The sequence below is a fragment of the Oxyura jamaicensis genome, chromosome 2 (genome assembly GCF_011077185.1).
Source record: "Oxyura jamaicensis isolate SHBP4307 breed ruddy duck chromosome 2, BPBGC_Ojam_1.0, whole genome shotgun sequence".
NCBI classification, from domain to species: Eukaryota; Metazoa; Chordata; class Aves; order Anseriformes; family Anatidae; genus Oxyura; species Oxyura jamaicensis.
This window is the reverse complement of record NC_048894.1, coordinates 4850840-4872574: the sequence shown is the minus strand read 5'-3', so window position 1 is coordinate 4872574 and position 21735 is coordinate 4850840. Positions and strand designations below refer to the sequence as shown.

At 45.1% G+C, this 21735-nt stretch overlaps 1 protein-coding gene across 4 annotated transcripts in view; it reads right to left on the bottom strand.

Moving 5' to 3' along the window:
• Positions 1–21735, bottom strand: part of CTDSPL (CTD small phosphatase like) — an 82194-nt gene that overhangs the window by 33243 nt on the left and 27216 nt on the right. For all 4 annotated transcript variants that reach the window (XM_035316414.1, XM_035316413.1, XM_035316416.1 and 1 more), the window contains exon 2: positions 694–848. In XM_035316414.1, the coding sequence (XP_035172305.1) occupies positions 694–848 (155 nt within the window). The remainder of the gene's footprint in view (positions 1–693; positions 849–21735) is intronic.

Genomic DNA, 21735 nt, shown 5'->3' with positions numbered 1-21735 from the left:
TGCAAATCTGCTCAGTATCATTGGATTGAAAGAGGACATAGAAAATTCTTTGTGTTGATTTTATGGTATGTCAAAGCAGTTTAATTACTAGAGCTTAATGAAAGTAATCTGCTGCTCTTAACACACAATGCTTTGAAGTGCTGAAAGTTTAAATTAAATTGACTTCTTAGCTAAACAAAACTATTAACAACCTAGCCAAAAGAGCAAAAGCTGATACCTCTGGACTCAGCACGCATTAAATGCAGGTGAAAGTCAAAACAATTAACAGTTCTTCCCCTTTTTGGACTGTTCTTATGTCACTGGGAATGATTTCAATTGACATTCAAAGCAGCTCCACTACGCTCTATTCAGAAATCCTTCCATCTTCCTTTATTCGTGAAAGAGAACCAAAGCTAGGAGACAACTCAGCATCTGGAGCATTATGAGAAGTCTACATTTTTAGAATGCCTTATTCAGGTTTTTAGGGTTATTTGCATATAAAATATATAGTGCCAATACCCTTCATGGAAAGTTAGTTTTAAATGGCAGCTGTATGAATGCTATTAGCAATTCATCACAAAAACGTTCAGCTTCTCAGTAACTCATTACAGCTACCCATGAGGGAAACCTGTTGAGACAAACTTTTAGAAGTTCATAGTTAAACCTTGGTTACAGAAGACCTTATGCAACAGGTAAATAAGACAAAAGCCTGACCTTCTGAAGTCCTCCATTCTCCTCCACCAAAGGAGGAAGAGCACTGGTGCTGTTGGTAGATGGTGGTTCGACATTGTAGTCACGAAAGCAGCAGAATAAGGTGCTAAAGATACTTCGACTCCTTTGCTTCTTCAAGCTGATATTACACTGGGACACTAGGAGAAAAAAAAAAAACAACAACAGAGAAATAAATTCATGTAACAGACCTATTTTTCCAGACATACAACAACTAAATTTAAGATTGGTTATTACCCAAGAAGTTCTTCTTATCTTAAGATAAGCCCAGAGAAATTTTCCATCATGTTGAGACCCCCTCCTTCTATTTCAATGCACTCTTGGCTCGTCAAAGTTGCTCACAGTTAGTGTGTTACTAACAACCTGGATCTCTGCAGAATTACAGGTTTTGTCATATTGACAAAAACAAGTCCTGGGAGCTGCAGGATCAGGGTGCGAGGGTGTCGCTGAGCGAAAAGAAAGGCCGGGACTCCTGTTTGACTAGCTTATGGCTCTACCAGGGTTAAAAAAACTAATAAAGAAAAAAACAACGGGCAAAACGAAAAGTTACACACAGCTCAATGAAAGCAGGAGTAGCATTTTTTAAGACCAGAAGTCGTAGAAAAGGGTAACGTTGCAGAAAAAGAAATACACACAAGACATCCGGCGATTCCCCTAATATTCAATCAGACCTCAAGCAAAACATTAAAATAAATAAAAAAAAGCAGTTCCTAAAAGGCTTTAGAGCGTTTTAGTAATACCCAATTTGCTCATCAAATATTTGATGATCTCTTGTTAGCTGGAAGTTCTTATCTGCCACGCTGCAGTGCAATACCCGCTGGATTCGGCATCCAGGTGTGGGTGCCGCTTTGATCTTGCACCTCCACGAGGCCCTTCTTTGACGTTCAGCTACACCACACCGCACCACACGGTCACACAACGAGAGACGGCCACGCCACGGCCACCTTACAAAGTAGTTAGTAAGACGGTGGGATTAGGTAGTTACGAACTCCCTCCCTTCCCAGCACCGGGCCTGAGAACACCGCGCAAACCCAAACGCTCCTGGGACAGGCGCTCCCATCACCTGCCCCGAGCTGGCTGGGACCAGCTCACCCTTTCCACTAAGCAGAGAAATCCCTCAGCCTATAGGGATTAATTGCTTCATTTTCAGAGTCTACAAGTGATTTCATTTAAAATATATGCAAGCAAGCCTGAACAAGTTATTTTTTTGTTTCTATTCCCAGCTACGCATCTAAAGCTGGATGAAGAGGCTGTGAAAGCAAATGGCCCAGCCTTCTTCACGGGTAGCACGTGAGCGTGTACATTTCAGCTTGCCAGGGGATGACTACGTGTGTTTAATTTGCTCCTGCTGATCACGCCGTGAGAGTGTGCTCAGGGAAGGAAAACCCAGTTACGGTTTTAGATCTTCCCCAAGGCCTCCAGCCAAAATGTGACCGTGGAAGAAACCTTGAAAAGGTATATAAAATATAAGATATATAGAAATATAAAATATAGCTTATTTGTCTTGGAAGAAACATAGCACCACTCACCCCAAATTGAGAGGCTGACATCCTGAGGAAGTCCCCTACGAAGACGCATCCATACCTAACTCCCTACCTTTACCTCCTCTGTCGAATTAAGAGGGAACCACCACACACACCTCCTTCCCTCCTGATACTACAAAGAGCTCAAGTGCAATCGAGGCCGGGGCAGCTGGCAACGTTTCTAAATACAAGAAGAAAAATTCTGCAGGAGTTTTGCACGGAGTGGAGAAACCTGCCTGGAGGAACCACGGTGGGCTGGAAGCAGGAGGGGAGCGGGTGCGTGGACAAAGAAGCATCACCAGGCAGATTCTGAGTGAACTTCCACATCAGATTCACGTCTGCGTTCCCATAAGTATTTGGAAAAGTCAGCACAAGCTGGACATCAACAATTTGCCTTCTCAAAATACCTCGGACACATGGTGCCTGATGACAGAGATGTTCTGTTCTCCGTGTAGCGCTTATTTCTGTATTGGCTGACGTATTTTTGCCTTTAAGGGAGGCAGTGCTCTAGTTCAGCTACTTTCTGGAACTGTTCCCATATCAAACACTAAACAGGTTTTATAAACTTTCATCATTTAAAAAATCCTGGATAACAGAATAAAGTTAGCATAGGGCACAGCTTTGTGCACGTGCCTGTTTAAGGAAGTGTTTCACTGCTGCAAAGACACTCGTAAACAAGAAGCCATTTTTCAGCTAATCTAAACACCGCTCTTCGGTACTCAAACAGAAAAAAATATGCAAAGCTCCACCCGTTTGTGATGTACCTACATGTTTCAGAAAAAAGGCTTATTCTTAAAAGTGTCACGCTCTGTCTGCATCATATCTGTGGAAACACGTTCAACAAATCCCCGTGGACACCCAACGCAGCTCCGAGCGACTTTTTCAAACAGCACTCGAGAACATCTGTCCTGCAGGCATGAGGAAGTTTGTTGCAGTATCATCAAGGCAAGGAAAAACTCCTTGCTGACCTCAACCACTGAAATATGCTGATATTAGAACAGGGAGTACAATGCTGTGCATCTTGTTACCTACAGCCAGTGCCGATGGCGCCCCCAAAAATGTGAGTTTTGTTTACAGTTGCCCTCTCTGTATGAATACACACACATCTGTGATGCACTGAGCTCTGTTTCACGGGCAGGATTTTGATATCCCACAGCCGTGCGCCACTCACTTTCCCTTGCTGTCCTCTGGTCTGTCCGTTCAGCCTTCACTTAAAAATATGACTGCAATTAAACAAAGTGGAATGCTTAGAATAGGAATGTTCTTACACAGCATTTGTTCTCTCTCCCAGACTTCTTAAAGTACAAGAATGCAATATTGAATTTCATTCTGCAGACAATTTTTACGCACAAGAAGTCCTCCCAAAGCCAAGCCTGCACTGTACAACGAAGCCCAGCTGATGTTCTGAGCTGGGACTCGAGGTCTTCGGTGCAGAAAACCTCCCTGGGAAGTTAGGAAGAGGTTGGTGTTCGGCAGGAAAAACGAGTTACCAAATGCCTGCCTAAGGAGGCCGCAGAACACTCCGGAGCTTTGTCTTCAGGGGTCACTGAACACAAGCAGCACGGAGGGATGAAATTTACCTCAACCACACCACGCCACAGTCCTCGAGCCTCATACGCTGATGATCAGACCATGGATGTCTGGGATGCACAAAGAGCGGTATTAAGAGGCTACAGGGCAAAATCCCAACTTTTCAAGAGAAATTCTGCCTGGTGACAGCTACAGCATTCAACTGCAGCTGCAGCAACATGCACGTGGCAAGGGGATGCTGGAGCTGCCAGTGACCTCTGGGGATCCTTCAGCTCTGCAGCCAGCCTGTTGGTTGGGGACGAGCTGCAGTAGCATCCTTAAATTCCTAACTTAGGGCCTCAGATGAATTGCAGGTCAACTGGAACAGCGTGACGCATCAGGGAGCAGCACTTCTACTTTTTCTGCAAGAGGCAATAAACAGAGGAAGGACTCGGAACAATATTCAAAAGTCTCGGATGAAAGCTACTGATTTGTCCCAAATGTTTAAGAATACTTATTTTCCTTGGTAACATCATTTTAGATCTGTACACTCACTTTTAATTCGTGAAATACTTGTCTTGGGAAAAAAGTTCCCTAATGCTGCTTGCTGTTCATAATAGAGGGGTGTTTCAAATAGGTCTTTCTACTCATTTTGATGTTATTTTTCAAGATATATATTTAAACCAACTGGTCTAAAGGTTCTGCTATGATTTAAGGAAGCGTCACTTTGGATGCAATATAGCATGAAAGTGTTTAAGCAGCGTGACACATACTGTTAACATACCCAGGCAGCGTGCACAGAGAAAGGTTTTGCAATCTATCTCATTTCAAGCAACCACACTGCTTTTGGTGATGTGCAATGCTGCCTCCTTCTCCAGTTGCACTGGACCAAACCAAATGCTAATTTGCGTTTTCAAAGAGCTGACAGTCCGTATGGGTAAGAACCATAACCCTGAAAATGTGAAGAAGCATTAAAATTGAGCCCCTGGAGGCCAGCTCATCTGAAAGAGAAGAGGTAAACGGCTAAAGATGTAACCAGCACTATCAGAAAGCCCGTAGGTAAGCCCGGGCAGAGAAGACGAGAGCTGTGTGCTGAATTCTCCACGGCCAGGCTGAAGCAGCACCAGCTCGGTGTCGGCAGAAGCAGGTAAAGGCTACCTGCAGCAGAGTGGGAGATCGAAACACCACAAGTCGGGAGCGATGCCTTCCCTTAACAGCAGCCCAGGGGCGCTGTGACTTCCCTACCTACAAGACATCGACTGTGTACCTAACAGTTCTCAACCAATTCCTTTTCATAGCTCTGTCTCATCACTTTTGAGCTGACACCAACTTCTAGTGCCAGACGTATCCCGTGGCAAGGAGGCTGTTCTTTAACCCTCGTTTCCCATCCTTGTACCTGCTCCACTTCATATTTCGGGACTGGAACTGCATGCGGTGCCCAGGATGAAAGGAGAGCGCACCATGAATTCATACACCAAGACAAAGCTTTGTGGTACTCTTCTAGTAATTCCTAACATCTTACATCTTACCTGTGTATTTGACTACAACTGAGAATTAGGCTAGTGTGATTTTTCAGAAGATCCCATTAACACCAAGATCTCTTCATTAATAGAAGCTTCAGACACCACTGTAAATACATGGCCAGAAGTCTCATCTCTTCCGATGCAAAAAAATTCACGTGTACCTACCCCTAAAAGACGTCAGAGCAGACACTGAAGAGACGTCAACAGCACAGGACTATGCACACACCACACTGTGCAGTGGGCTGGAAATGGGAGCATGGCTTTTGCTGCTGGAAACCAAGTCTCTGGTGCAGATCTGCACTTTCAAACCAGAGAAATGTCTCACCTGCAATGCCCAGGTGCTCCCCTGCCCTCGCTCCCACAAAAACCTCCCTGCTCCCAGCCTGGGCACTGCACGCTGCTTGCAGGTAAGCTCGATCCTGAATTGCCTGCAAGCTGCTGGAAGTCATGCATGGTCTAACAACTGTGCTTCTCGAGGTCTTCTGGCAAGTCCCAGAGAACGCCCAGCTTTACTGACCATGCGGAGGGGTTCAAGGAAACCTAAAGGCAAGTTTTACAATAAATTCCTCCAACCACGTAAGCCTGAACAGAAGACACACAGCCATGCTGGGTGGCTATACAAGAACTGGAAGAAAGACATTAGACAACTGGTATAGTAGAGAATAACACAAGAGCAGGCTTATAGAAGAGATCCACACCATCCCTGCAAACCTCCTGTGACCCAAGGTACCCTTTGGAGGCAGAGCCATTACGCTTTTGCTCTCCAAACACAATCCCAACAGCAACAGGAGTTACACGGTAAGGAAAACTCACTCCATCCTAAAAAAAAAGTTCAGTTCAAGGCTTCTCCCATCAAATTTCAAGGCGGTTGTGTGAAGTAAGCATTGATTTATGCTTTGAAAGTCACTATCACAATACAATTAAACTGAAAAACCAGATTGCTGGGCAGCCTTTGCGCACGAAAGCCCTGCCTGCTCCGCAGAGGCACGGCGGGCAGCCTGGAGAGCTGCTGGCCCCGTCCGTCCCCCCGCAGCCTGCGAGGGATCTAATTACCGCCGCGATTTTCCTAATGAAGTGAATGCAACAGCCAGTCCTCCTGAAGATCATCAACCGGGTAATGAAGAGACTTTCGGGGCGTTTACAGCCGAACTCACTAAATGCAATAAAACGAACATCTGCGCATCAGGAGCGCTCCGCGAACGAGGCTGTTTATCATACAAAACGGAGAGATGCAAAGAAGAATCAAGCGGTATTAAACAAAGCCTCCCTTCAGAAGAAAGCTTCTTCTACATTTGCAGACGCCTGACTTCTCAACCTCCTTAACCAGATTTATTATACATTGTTATTTTTATAATATCCTGCAGGACTCGAGCTGGAAACAGTTGAGCAGCAGCAAACTGGCGGCTTTGTCGGCTCTCCCAGTTCCAATTCTTGGATGGTGCTGACCAGGATACGTGTTACTTTACAACACGTGACACAAAACCTGCGCGTGATGCCCAGACGACTTTGGTTTTAAACACCGTTTAAAGATTGTCATTGAAAGATTTAATTTTCCATGTGAGCCTGCCGAAAATATAGCAGCAACAGCACTGGCACATACCTGAAATAACCACCCACAACCGGTTTAACCTTCAAACAACCAAAACCCAAGTAAATTGCTTTGTTTAGATCGAGTATGATATGCCCCAGCATTATTTTCATTTCAACTGAAGCTGGCAATCTCTCTCCCCACCCCCATACATAATTAAATAAAAATTTCATTTTTTTTTTTTTTTTTCCATCAAAAATGTATTGCTTTGAAGGGAGGGATCCCAGGTTAGATTTGAGAAGATTTTTCTTCCACTAAACATTTCACTCCCCCCCCTAGCAAGCCTCCCACTTTAGGGAGGAGGAATTTTAAGAATAAATGAACAGCACTGCTTTATTAACCCCTTCCGTGATGGTTTGGGAAGCAGGCTCAGAAGTTGCACCTGCAGGCCGAGATCAAACAGGTACACAAGAACCGCTTATCCCACTCAGAGAGGAGTTATCTAAGGGATAGCAGTTTGCTTTCTGTCCTTTGAAAGCCCTGTAAAATTACACTTTCACATCCTACCTAGGACAGAAGGAGAAAAAGCACCAGGATGAATGTTAATTCAAGACAGCTAAAGCTGCCTGAAGACAACAGCCCTCCACCTAGCCAAGCAATGCTTTGGCAACGTTTTGGTTGCAGCAGCTTACAGCAACAAGATGACTTTTGCCTTACATTAGTTATTAGCTACATTCCTCAAATGTGGGTGGATTAAATATCTCACTTCCTAAGGGTCCAGAGCAGTGAAATTCAGACGTCACTCTTCTAATCCACGACTCAGTGCTGTCCTCTCCGCACAATGCTGCGACGTGCCATCCGCTGCAGCTCCTCGAGGTTAAATACAGCAACTGGACAACTCTGAACTGACAAGGAGGGAAGAGGAACCATGACAAGCCCCGGAACAGCCCATAAAGCTGACAGCTTCCAAGGCGAATCCCCAAACTGTCGAACAGTTGGTACACTACAGTCTGTAGACTCGTTTGGTTGGATGTACGTATTTATGATGTTATATCCTTCGCATCATATATGTTAGCTTATCATCTAAACCATGAATTAAAGATTAACACCCATGCTGCCTTGCAGTGTTGCAAGCATTCAAAGAAAAAAAATTAAAGGTGTTGCTACCAGGAAATGCTAAATTAATCCATCCGTCACAGCCCAGCTCCTCACAGTCATTCTGCTCAAAGGCTTTCGGAAGAGACCCACTGCTTTGGAGACGTCCACGTTTAATAACGAAGTCAGAAAGTTAAAAGCTGTTTAAAAAACCTGCAGAAAACCTCACTTCACCTGCAGAACTACAGCGAAACACCTCCAAGCTCACATTACGCAGGGCAGAGCTTGGCTGGCTCCTTCACTACCCTGCTGCCTGACAAGGTGACGGCTGCGCTGAGACCTCTTCCAACTTGGAGAATCAGCACGTGCGGATGTGCACGATGGAAGGACCAAGAAGTTGGTCTCCTTGTGTTCCAGGAAGGAACTCGCTCACACTTAGCACTTTCTCCTCTGCGGGTGCATTGCTTGCCACAGGAGCAGCCAGGAACAGAGGCTGGAGAAGTTCGGAGATGTCTGTCTTCAGGATCCCTCCAGCACAACAAGCCAGGGAGCTGCTCTGCCTCTGCCCCCCATGTAAACATCTGGACGGTGTTGAAATAGGACTGGATGTGGCCACAGGGGCTTTCCACGGTTCTCTGAGCTAGAGAGGAGCCTGAGCAGGGCTGGGCACCGTCCCATCCCTGCATCCATCCACACTGCCCTGATGGGATCAGAACAATGGACCAACCTGGGAACTGACCCTGCATGCTCGCTCATTTTGCACCCAGGACTAAGCAGCTGCTGAGCACGCTGAAAAAGGCACTGCAAGGATACAGAACAGCTTCATGTGTACAAATCCACGCATATCCTTCACACGTACAATGGACCAAAACCACTTCAAAATAATAATAAAAGAACACCCCCTCATCTCCCTCGCACACAACCTACGCGGCACGGTTCAGTGTTCCTTGGCAGAAGTGACGGAGCTCAAACCGTTTTCCTTTTGCTAACACACATTTTTTCTCTTTTACTGTAAGATTTGTGCAGTGCAGAAGCGGTACTTCAGAGCGGCGTAAGGGCAAAGTAAAAGAGAGAGCACAAATAAAGCAGGAACAACTCCAGTGACAAAAGCTTTCTGCCATTTTAACTGGGTGGAAAACTGAAGCCATGTGAACTACACAGGAAGCCTTTGGGAGATGTACTCTGCTACAGAATAAACATCGCTTTCTGCAGTGACACGACGGAGCCTTCACATGCCGTTTTTTCTCTCTGCGACCTGCAAAGAGCGGAGAAGCAACACCCTCCGACCCGACACGTCTCACCACAAAGATTCAGTGTTAGAAATCCGCTCGCCATAAAACTCGAGGCGTTTCGGGAGCCACCTCGTTTTCTTCGCTGTGCGACCGAGGGCTTGAGCTCCGGGGCTGGAGCCGTGCCCGGCGCAGAGGGCTGCAGCAACAGGAAATACTGCGTGGTCTGGGCATGCATCGCATTCCTGTCCCGCCCCGAGCCAGCGGCCAACAAACAAACCTTTCTTCTAGTAAAAGGGGAGGGAAAGGGAAAAAAAAAAAAAAAAGCAGGCAGACTGCACAAAGTTCACCGGCAGATGTGGCCTGCGAATCCAAAAACGGTCTTTTTTTTTTTTTTGCTGATAAAAAAGAATTCGACGCGCGCGCGGTGCTAGGGCAACGTCACGGCTTTGTGGAGCTGGATCGGCCGTGGGCTGGGAGCTTCGAGATGTAAAAGGCGCCGGGGTGAGCTTCTTCCAGGTGCTGACAGCCAGCTCCGACTGCATGCACGCCGGAGGGTTTGCTTTAGGAAGGTTTTGCAAGTATTAGCAGCAGCTTGCAGTCGAGGTGCTGCAGTCGATCAAAATGGAGAGAACTGCATAGGATAAAAAGACCTATTTTTGCAAAATAAAAGGTGTTCTGGTTTATTTTCCTTCTGTGTATAATGCGTGCAGTGCTACAGAACAAGTACTCAATGCTGAAGTTTGCCTGCAACTGGAAACTAACAAACAGAATTAGCAACCAGAACATATGTTCGTGCATCTCGGCTCCTTTGAATCGCTCCCAGGTTGGCCTCTTAACTCCTGGAAGATATTTAATAATAATTTGTTAAATACTCGAGCAGGAAGGCAAAAGAGAAACAAACACATGGAAAGGCGAGCAGCACACGGGGTCAGAATGGCAGCATCTCAGGGTTTGTTAGTCACGGCTGATACCCTCTGGCATCGGCGTAGGATTAGAGTCAGAACGGCAACGAAACAAATGTAAACAAGCATGTGTTTATAGAGCAGAAATATGTACAGCATCCCATCCGCTCGCCTTTGGACTGTGCTTACGTGTAACGTGGTGCGAAAGGCAGAGAGCAGTGCTGGGCAGCGAAAACATGGGAGCAGCAGCTACCTGCAAGCACGGGGCCCGCACCCGAACCGAGCCAGACCTGCCGGCAGCCTGCACCAAGCATCAACGCCTGGCACGGCCGGGGTGAAACCCGTAATTCACTGAACCAAAGCTAACTCGCACCGTGCTTAACCCCCTCAGCTAGCCGCCTACCATACATATTTTATCCAAGCAATTAATTTTTCAAACCCAAGCGTCATCCAATCCTAAAACTGGCCGCAGAATGAATATTGCTGGGCACTGCACCTCTGAGCTGCTCGTTTCCTTATCGAGTTCCTTCAGCTTAATATAAACAGATGTTTTGTTTTTTTTCCCCTCCCACGACCAAATTCACAACCTGAGGTTTGGCCCTGGAAATTAAACTGAGTTTCCTTCTGCCATGCTGCAAAAGGGCCCACTCAGACACAGGTTACGGGTTCGGCACCCTTTTTGACTTAAATATCAGCCAAGTGATTTGCCGAACCCAAACGTCGAAGAAATTCTTCGAGTCTCTTTCCCTTCAAAAATAACCCTAACACCTCCAACCAAACCCTTATCAAAACCCTGCTCATCTGATGGAAGAAACTTAATTTCCTTTTGCTAAATATAGCGGTGATGTTCCCATAGAGACAGCCACATTCCCCGCTGCACTTTTTGCAGCAAATACTTCAGAGAGACATCAAACCTGAAGTATTAGTCCGTATTTGCTAGCTTTCTCATCTCTTCCCCAAGAACAGCTCTTCGCTACGGGATTAATCTAGCGAACACACTGCTACGGGGTGCTCCCTTGCAGGAAGTTTCGTTTCTCCATTTCGCTTTATGAATTTTTCACTCGCTCCCTGGGGATGCTTTGACACGGGCTGCAGTTCTCCTCCCTGCCAGAGGGATCGCTCATCCCAAGCCCGCTCCCTAAAAGATCCACCTCTAATAGTAAAAAACCAAACTAGAACACACTTTTTTTTGTGTGTGTTGTCTTGGATGCCTGTTTCAAATTACCCTACGTACTGCTGTTTTGTGGACGTTGCGTGCAGACCTCATAAAACAAGCTCTCTGCCAGAAAGCACACGATGCGAGCGGTGGTGTTCTGGTAACGTGCTTTAGAGAACCAAGGCCACTGAAATCACACATTTCCTGAAAGAGACTGACTGCAATGGTCTAAGAAACAACTGTATGAAAGATTTACCATCTTTCTTGGGGAGGGAGTCGTATAATTTCGACAACACACTGACTTCAATAGAGGTGTCATTATCCGGACCAAGTAACGTTTTTCCCTGCTTTTCCCCTTCCCCCCCCCAGATTCCTCTATAGTGTGAAACCCACAGCCTAAGGCAAAAAGAGGAAGGAACTCCATTCAAGAGGGAGCTTTCTCCAAATCACTGTCTCATTGGTGCTTCGGTTATTAATCCAATCTAGAAGTAATACTTGCTTTCAACAGCTAAGACGACTCCTGAAATCAAGTTACAGCCAGCATTCAGCTAACATCATTTCACCAAGTTATTAGAATCCTGTGGTTCTGGGAACAAAATTAAAGCAACAATCAAGTTTACAATCAAAATCTGATGTACGATTAATTGCAGGGATTTATTAAGAATCATATAGTAATGACTCTTGTACATCCATGAGGACAGAACCCAACGGCTTAAGAGGAATTGCCAAAGCAATTTTTGGCTTCCATGGAGTCCATTTCACCTAACCTGAGATAATCATTTTTTTTCTGAATACTTGCATTATTGATGGACATGCAATACAAGTGCATATTATACGGAGAAAAATATTGTTTAAAGTCTTTTTTTTTTCTTTTTTTTTTTTTTTTCTTCAAGCTGTTGCATTTACCCTCTCCACTTAAGCTAGAAAGAATGAAGTTTTTCCGAAGAGCTACACATATTCAGTAACTATATTAAATCTAAAGAAATTATGACACCAACCACCACAGGTTTTCAGTTCAAGGGAAACTCGCAGCATCTGTTGTTATACTTTGAATAAATAGTTAAGTCAAAAATAAAAACATGAACGAGTGTGGTAAATTCTCATTAATAATTAGCCAGAACAGCTAGCATTGCACTGCTGAAGCATGAGACCTCTCCTTGGCTTTCAAACTCCACCTCCCTGGGGTGTATTCAAAAAGGCCAGTAGGATACATGCTGTCATTTCTGAAAGACAAGAGTAATGTACTCACATTAAGTTTAAAACATCTAAATGTCTATCTGAATCCAGATCAAGTTAAAAAAAAAAAAAAAAAAAAAGAACAACGGTGAAGAGAGAAACAGCCAAAACCAAAAAACATCTAAAATTTTTAATGAATGATTCCGAGTCTGACAGAGATTTTTATTTCCTTACTGGCTACGTGTGTACGCTGTACCCAAACACGAAGCAGAACAAAATATCAAAACCACCTTTAAGAAAACATTCAGCTTACTCACTTCATTCAGCAAGTCCGTAATTTATACCCTCCCCAAGAAAAAAAAAAAAAAAAAAAAGTAATGTTTCACATTAAGAATTAAAAAGCCTGAAATGATAACTATCTATAGCCCACACGGTAATTCAACCAGTGCCAGCAATCCCTGCAACAGGATGGACTGCAAACTGCAGGTATGGCTTAACATTTAGACTATTTTCTTTTCAACTGATCCTGAGAAATGAATTGGAAAATATGAATTCCTAGCTCTTCTGTCCATATGCTTTGTTTTGAAGATTATTTTAGCTAATCAGCATTCCTGGACCATTAAAAGCAGCACATTCCCGCCTGGATATGGGATATTAAGAAAGCTCAACTAGATTAAGACAAACTAAAGATACAGGAAACTGCAAGCTCTGTACGAGAGTTACTCCAGTTTTGACAAAAAACAGCCAAACTTGCCCAACTTCCACCAATTCCTTTCTAGAACAAAGCCATGTTTCACTGCTTGTTTAGAAATGCAGATAATCAGCAATGAAAATAAATGATTTTTTTTTTTTTTTTCTCATGACATACTACACGAGGACATTTTTAAAAAGCATTCTGGTTCCTTAACCAAGTCCTTCGATGCCTCTCTCACGCTGAGGGCTCAGCTGCGGGCTGGAACAGCTGCAGACATGTTTAGTTGTTCTCCAAACACCAGAACACCATGTACGTGTGACCTATGTGAAATATCCTCAACTCTGTACGAAAAAGAAAGCGCACAGTTTAATACCAATGCTGTAAGCTCAACTTAATCCTGTAAAGCAGAAAGGCAACCCTTGCTCTTTGATATATAAGTTGTGAAGGACTGCTGTATGGTAACTGAAGGTGTTAAATACCTGGTGTCTTCAGGACTACAGGTCTGGTTAAAAATAAACTCTTTCCTTAATTCTACCAGAAAAAAAATAGTACAGTGACTTTGTTGCTTAAACAAAGAAAAATGATTAAATTTGTAAATAATTACATAGATACTTTCTACCCTCAGACAAAGGCTGTATATCGATCCTATCAAAACCAGAATAAATGAAGGTAAAAATAGCACCTACACCCATTAACAAAATTAAAACCATTTCCTAGCTTACTTCTTCAGGATGTGCCTTTCTGCTAACCGTAGAATAACAAAGGCAACAGATGATGCAACAGAAATTAGAGTAATTTTACTGCTTGCTCCAGCCCCAGTCTCTCTTAGTGTACGTTCCTGCCCAACCTGTTTATGCAGAACACGTCCAGATCAGCTGGTCTCTGCCCGATCTGGCAAAAAAGCTGCTTCCCTTCATCACCAAGGCAGTGGTGAGGGTGATCAGTTTATTTAGTCTTGACACAGGACTACCATAGCTGCTTCTCCGCATCCTCTCCTCTCCTGGGAGGAAAGGCAGACCCAGGCTTGTACCACTGATGTACAGACCTTGTCCTGCAGTTCTTGGCACTGAAGGATGGCTCTTGCAGAGCATTTAACTCATCTCTTGCAGGTGGGTCCCTTCGGGCCTACCAGCAGCTTCCCACCTCATTCAGGCAGAGGGGAGAGAAGCGCCGATGCTCCCATGCAGGGGCCCGCGGCAGATAACCCATCCAAGACTTGCTCTGCACTTACTCACATGGAAAATCCCTGCCATAAGAACCCAGCAAAGATATCAAGTCTACACTTGAGCACTTAGAAGGCCATCTTGAGGATTTACCCCTTTACCTCCCCGCAAATTAAGAACAAGCCATGAATTTACAGAGCAGCAGGCTGCACCACTGCCAGCCATTTCGGCTGCTTCACGACCTGAAACTGGGCCCAGGCCTCGGGCTGGGCTGGAAGAGGGGGACAATAACAGCCATTTCTGTCCTCAGACAGTGCTGAGGCCAGCAGGACCTTCCTGAGTGCCGTATGAGGTGGGCAGCGCTATTTGGCCTTGGAGTTTCAGCCCCCCTTGACCTGAAGGCGCTTCCACCACTCAGCACGACGTTCCCCTGCCCAGCCCCAGCGTGCTTTCTGTTACTAAAACTTAAACCAACTTCTGCATCCGAATTAAGCTCCCGAAACTACACAGACCTAAAGCAGGAACGCACTGTAGGGGATGGCACGCCTGCTGCAAAACAAGATAAATGTTTGGCAGCTCTCCCACTCCTACATAACCCCAAAAAAGAGGATAAATAGCTCTGCGGCAGCTTGCTTCGTTCTTTTTCTTACAAGACCGTATGCAGGAGAGCCCAGGCCAGCCCCGTGTCCCCCTGTGGTCCCAGCCCCACTGAACAACCCCACAGAACAACCAAAGCAAGACCCGCTGCATTCAAGCGGCCCTGCTGCCAAAAATCTCCTGCCAAGCCCCTGGCAGCTACCGGTGGGAAGGTTCTAGGTGGTAATGGGTCTCCACATTGGGGTTGTAACGACAGAATTAAAAATAAATTGTTGCCTTCAAAGAAATTTGTATGGATATTTACCTTAGCCTCCTGTTGTCGGTCCAGCTAACCACAGGTAGCATTCATGTAGCCCAGCTGATAAGCACTTGTAGGGCACAATTAATATGATTTGTCCGCATTAGAATTCACCCCTAAAATTGCCTGTTTTTGTTTATTCCCCCCCCTCCTTCAGTAGCCTCTGAGGAATAGCTCAGCTGTTTATACTGCAAACAACTGCAGTTAGGGGAAAGATCACCATCCCCCACATCCCTTCTTCTGGCCTTCCTGTAAGTCACTGGGGTTGGCCAAGACCAGAAGCAATCCATCAAGCACGTCTACGCTAAAAATGCTGCAAAATAACCCCTTCGTAATCCTCCTGCAGTTCCATTGCATTTCTGCAGTTTCCACGGCAATCCTTCTGCTCCCCTGCCCGTATCAACGCAACTATTTCCTAACCACTCCAATCTATTGATCTGTGTAGTCCAAACACAAATGGAAATGATGCTGTCATAAAAAACAAAACGGTACGGAACCCTGGGGTTCCCCAGCACGGCTCAGGCCAAAGCACCTGCCTGACTACAAAATGCCTCCTGTGCAGCCACCCCAGTTTTTAGAATTCCTGAGCGCCCCATGATATGTTGCAAGAAACATGCCATGGCACAGAAGGTCTGGGGAAAGGACATCTCAGGGTAGATTTGTTTCCCCAAAATATTATGAAAATCCACCAGCTCGAAGACCACAGTACAATTCACAAGGGACAGAGCTTACACAAACAGGGAAGAGTTTCGGGATGTACTTTCATAGCATTTTCCTTCAATCTCCCTCCCTCCTTTTGCCAAGAGGTGAAAGTGGAGCATTTTTTCCATACAGAAGATGCCTTGGACACTGAGTTATACAGTATTGAAGCAAGCACATTATCCATTAAGGTTTTTTTTTTCCTTTTTTTTTTTTTTTTTTTTTCCCCCCTCAGTTAAGAAAATTCAATTATTCAAAGAATCCAATTTAATCATCTAGTGCACATTTACAGGTGAACCCAACCATGGAAGAGGCTGCTTCAACCCTTCCTTTAATGAAGGATGAGTACCGTTTCCAAATACCTTTGAGAAGGCACAGGTTAAGACATGCTTCACCACCACCACCCAATAACAACACGAGGTAATTACACCACTTGGGCAATGTTTGTGCCTGCTTTCTGGCCACAGGTTTTAAGTTCCTCACCCTAAAGCGCATGTTCAATCCCAAGGACATTTGTATCGTTATGATTAACGTCAAAAAATGCAAGTTTCATGAATCTGTGACATTCCTCTTGCTCCCTTGCTTGTGATACCAGCACCTGTTTGTATTGGGTGTTTGCTGTAGTTTGTCCAGTGACATTTAGGAATGTGGCTGGAAGGCAACTTGTGGGAAAAAAAAAGAGCTAGAGATACAAAGTTTCCATTGCAATCATTGGATTTGGATATCCCCATTATAATGAAAGACAATAAAATACCCAAGTAATGTTGGAAGGTATCAACTGCTTCAAGTTGAGCTGAGGTTTCCTTAAAACTTTGCATCAAGTGACAAAACACAACGCTGCATTGTACTACTCAATAGGATACACGTACTGCAAGGCAAAGAGGAAAAGGTCAAGCCCACCAACTACGACAACCAGTTAAAAAGAACTGGATTCACTTTTCTGCTCCACTCAAAATATCCATCTTTTAGGACAAGTGGATTCAAAGATTTCATGCCATGGCTCCTTGTCTAAGGAACACCTTTTTAAATCCAGGGTAAAGAAAAAAAAACAACAAAGAGAAGCTAAACAAGGTGCAGGCATAGCAGACTTCCTGCTTTGTTTTTAATCACTGATAATGCACACGTGCAGCTCACCACTAGGAGCTTGGGGCTGGTTATATATTGAAGAAATGAGACGTGCTCGTAATTTGATAGTAAGGTCTGGAGTAGTAACATCCTGATTTATTCCCTTATCACATGGAACAAGAAATCCAGTAGCGGTATCACACACTATTTTGTTCCATATATTCTGGAAATGACATTAAGTGTAAGTAGGAAGTATTGCTAGATGAGGTCTTTAATATTTAAGGAACAATTTAACTTATTGCTTCCACAAAATATAATTGTGGTGTTTGGTGTTTGTATACTACTAATTACAGATATTTTTCTTATTAATAAACTAATTGTTGCGTAAGTAAGGCAATTGAAAAACATATCTCGACAGCCTCTTGTCTGAACATGCAGCTTGATGTTTTTTTCCTTGAGTCACTTCAGGCAACCAAACTGAGCATAACCTAGGAATGAGAAAGTGCATTAAATGAAAAATATCACTAAAGGTGATGTCATGGGCTTACACTTTTTGCTTATGGTGACAGTACAGCAGAAAATGTAATTACGAACATGAATATTCCATACTAGAAGAATATATTCTACTACACAATGCCGAAAAGCTTGAAATGCTTTTCCAAAGTCCACTTAAAAGGCATTGACAGAAGAGCTCACACATTCTGCCTACCTAAATAAACCAACAGTGTGCACAACAGTGTGCACCAACAGCATGCCCACACCTCGAAAAGCCAGCCTGAAACAAGTCACAAAAACAAGCACTAACACCAACGTGCAGCCCAGCCCTGCACCAGACCAGAGAGGTAATCCTTTTTGGTCCTGGAGTTTAAAGCAACTCCAACAAACAGTAAGTAAATCATTCCAAAAAGCATATCCCAACTAGAATTACCCTGACTTTGAGGAATTAAATTCCAATAGTATTATACGAATTATTCAATGATCATATCAGCTTATTTTCAGCAAAATAACGGGTCCTTTTCCCTAAGGAAATTATGATAGTACTTGCAGGCACCACTCAAGTGCTAGCAAGAGCTGGAGTTATAAAAGACCCTTTACATTTTTTTTTCCACACAGATAATGTATTCTTCGAGTTCATTTCTACTGAGGGGAGAAAAAAAGCTTTCAGCTTCATGAATAATACATTAAAAAAATTAATATTAGAGAACAAATCTTCTTCTTGAGCCTCCAGGAACAGTACTGTATTTGCCCTATTACTTTGAAAGGATTACTGTAGACATTTGAATAGGGGCAGATCATAAACTACTGTTTGTAAAAATTAAGCTGTAACGAAGTATTTCACCATTTACCATACCGACTCTAAAACAGTAATATGTAGCTTTACGACTGCCATCAACAAAGATAATCACTTACCGTATCCACAATAAGGACATTTTGTTATAATCTGAAGCGGAACAGATCTCCTCAGCCACTCACCCAAAACCAGCTTGTTTACAAGGAAGAAACAGGAGAAAACTGATTTTGAGGCAGGCACCTCTAGTCCGTATCGCTACCACAAGATGCAAATAAAACCAAATACCACAAACAGAGCCATTCACGACACCAGGAATTCTTTCACGGAGCCGACGGAGCAAAACAAGCATCTGGTAAAGGGGCCGGCAGGTTCTGGGCAGGAGAAGAGCCCTTCCCCGATCGGCAGCTGCTCCGGCCTCCGTTCTGCAGCGAGGGCTTCCTCCTCCTCCTCCTCACGCCTGTGTAAAAGTAAACAAACTGCAGAACATGAACCCGGGCGGTTCACAAATCAGAAAGCAAGAGGCCCATCGGACGGCTACCGTCCGAGTATTTTTAAGTGCTTGCGTCTGGCAGCGCTGTGTTAGAAGCCAGCATGGTCGAGGTTAATTCCCGGGAGCCTTCAAGGATCTTTTCCAGGAAGTCACCAGCGAGTTCATGACACTTGAGGAACTGGACAAGGTGTCCTCTGAGAAAGGAGCTTACGCACTACCAGCTGCAGAATAAAGGCCGAACCTAACAAACAAACCTCCTCGCCTCCATTCCTCTGTGTTGCTCCTCTGGAAGGATTAGCAGAGCAGGGGAGGGATTTCAAAGGCAAAAGAGGGTGTTTTTGTGAAGGTGACTGGAAGAAGTTTGTTACTGACCTGTCCATCATAGCTGCAAGGACAGGGCTAAGCCAACTTTCCACCTTGTTACCCACTGAAGGGACTTTTTCTCCTTTCTCTTCTTTAAGGCACCACGTCCTGTGCGAGCTGGGACCCTCTGCTCATCGGCACAGCCATGGAGGGGGAGAAGGGAGAAGTGTCATCTTTTACTACAAATGCTTTTTAAATGATTACAAGCTAAGCGATTGACACTCAGATTTCACGTGGCTCTTCACATTCCCTCAAACAAGGCAAATGTGGGGTGCAAGAACTGAGAAAGACAGACCCGCTGGCGGCCGGTGTGCAACAAACCACCCTGCAAACACTGCTGGATCACCAGCTCCCAAGGCAGAGACTGTGCAAGGCAGCTGTAAACCCTATCAAAACCACACTTCTTATCGAAAAAGGAGCTGGGGTCCCAGCAAGGTTTGGGGAACAGTGTTCCCAAGTCGCTTGGCCCTCCAGCATTCAAGTGAGGGGCTGGGAGCCTCCCCTTACAGAGCTGTGGCTGTGAATTCCTGGTGTTACTTTTCCAAGAGCTTCCATTTCCCTACTCCTCAACATTCGCTTCAGCTTCAAATAATAAACCTCATATGAGCTCTTCACCTCAACGCTCGCAGCAAGAAAAACCCTCTTGCTTTCCTGAGCTGTTAACAACACGATGAGCTGCCAGGTCTGGCTGCCCTTGCCTACCTCCTGCGCTCGGCGCAGTGAAAGGGCAGCTCTGCAGCGGCAGCGACCGCCCCGAACACCAGCCCCATCCCACAGCAGGAAGTCCTCCCAGCAGCCGCTGGCACGCACCAGTGAGCCGCCCAGCCGCTGTTTGTCCATTACCCTTTTTCCTTTCGGCAGGCGTTTTGTGCTCGCCAACGCTCTCCTCCCCTTATACAGGAAGCCGGGGCCTCAAGCTTAAGCCTGCGCATTCAGTTCGGGTCTGTTCCAGCTACTACTGTGAGCAGATTCTTCCAGCAAAGAAAAAAAAAAAGGCTCCCGCAACTGAATCTTTGCTGCGAACTGCATGGAGGGATGATTTCTCCCAGTTTTCTGGGAGAAAAGTGAAGGAGAGAGAGATTAAAGAGTTGCTCTGGCTGAACAAATGCGCCATGTTTTTTATCAAGACGGAGCACAGATGATCCAAATCCAAAGGTACACATAAACCTTGTGACATCCCTACGAGCAGATAACCAAGTGTGTCCCAATATTTTCGTTCACATGCTTCGACACGACCATGCTTTGGCCGCTCTGTGAGCCCGACGCAGCTGCGCCCGAGCACTTTTGGTGGCTTCTGCAGGGCCTCGGGGAAGCGGCAGCGATAGCGCGCTTGTGGGAGATGGTAGAAAGATGAGGAAGATGCGGTTGCAAGCAGAAGACCTTGGTTATGGGAGCCTGGGAACCCGCTGCAATGGGCTGAGGGAGTAAAAGGAGGAAGGAGCCTACAACTCTTATTTTTGTTGCGGTCTGTAGTCAGTTGAGTTTCTCTGCACTAAGAAGGCAACCACGGCCTCTCCACTCTAACGCCAGCCTCAGCTGGGCCATCAGCCCTTCCATCCTCACAACAGCTCCCTTCCTTCCAGCCGGAGCGTGAGCCGCCTTATCCTCTCTCCTGGCCATTACAATATTGCCAGCAAGGCCCCAGTCTGGTCCTCAGGAGCAAAAAATCAAGTAGAATTTGAATTTCTGTATCTTGCTACACAGCATTTTGTAGTGCTGTGTCCCCCCCACCTACTCAACAGCTTCCTCAGCTCCACTTCCCTGAATCTCACAGCCTAAAATAAGTTAAAAACCAACCATCATCAGAATTTTCAATTATTTTGGAATTTTCTCCATGGCTGATGTTAGCTAAATGCCCCTACTAAACAAAGAAACAATCAGCTGAACTGCATGCCCAGCACTTGTAAGACAGGTGGGGTGCCCCAGTTCCCAGGCTCACCATTCCTCCAGCCGCCAAGGCCAGCAGCCAACATCACTCCTGTTTTCACTGGGCTATTCAAAATAATTTTGCAGCATTTCAGACAGCACAGCAACAGGTACTGATGACTACAGCACCAAATGCTTTATCAAGAGCCTCATCAAAACAAGCCGATGCATCTCCAAATACCTGTGGTCAGCTGAATAACTGCAGCCACCTCACCAGAAGCACCAGAAGATGCGCAAAGGGCACCACAAAACCCGCTATCTGAGCCCTTCCCCTAAATTCAGCCAGGCCCAAACAACAGTCCCTCGGGGTGCTCTGCAAAAACCATTTGGTATGGCCAAGAGGTTGCTCCAAAAGAGAGGGAAGAAGGGCCACTGATTTAAGAGACAGCTGAACTGATTTCTCTCTTCTAGGTTACTGGATGCTGCTGATTCAAGGTGTGTCCGGCGGTAGGAATGAACTGAATTCTTTCAAATGCTCGCACTTTACCTCACATTCAACTAGAGATCCCCAGAGCATTTACATCTAACATCTCATAATGCGATGGCATGAAAAAGAGAGAAGAAAGGAAGCGCCTATGTGCAGATAACCATCTGCAGAAGTAACCACACCAACATACCTTTACTTTATTAAAAAAAAAAAAAACATATGCCAACTTCAGCCCTATTTTGATTTCAGCTGGCAACCCAACTACCGAAATGGTTTACTCACATCGGCTGCAGAGAAAACAAGCAGAAAGCACACAGAGATCTAACCCATACTCCTCTACCAATAATAAAATCCATCCAACTCCTGATAG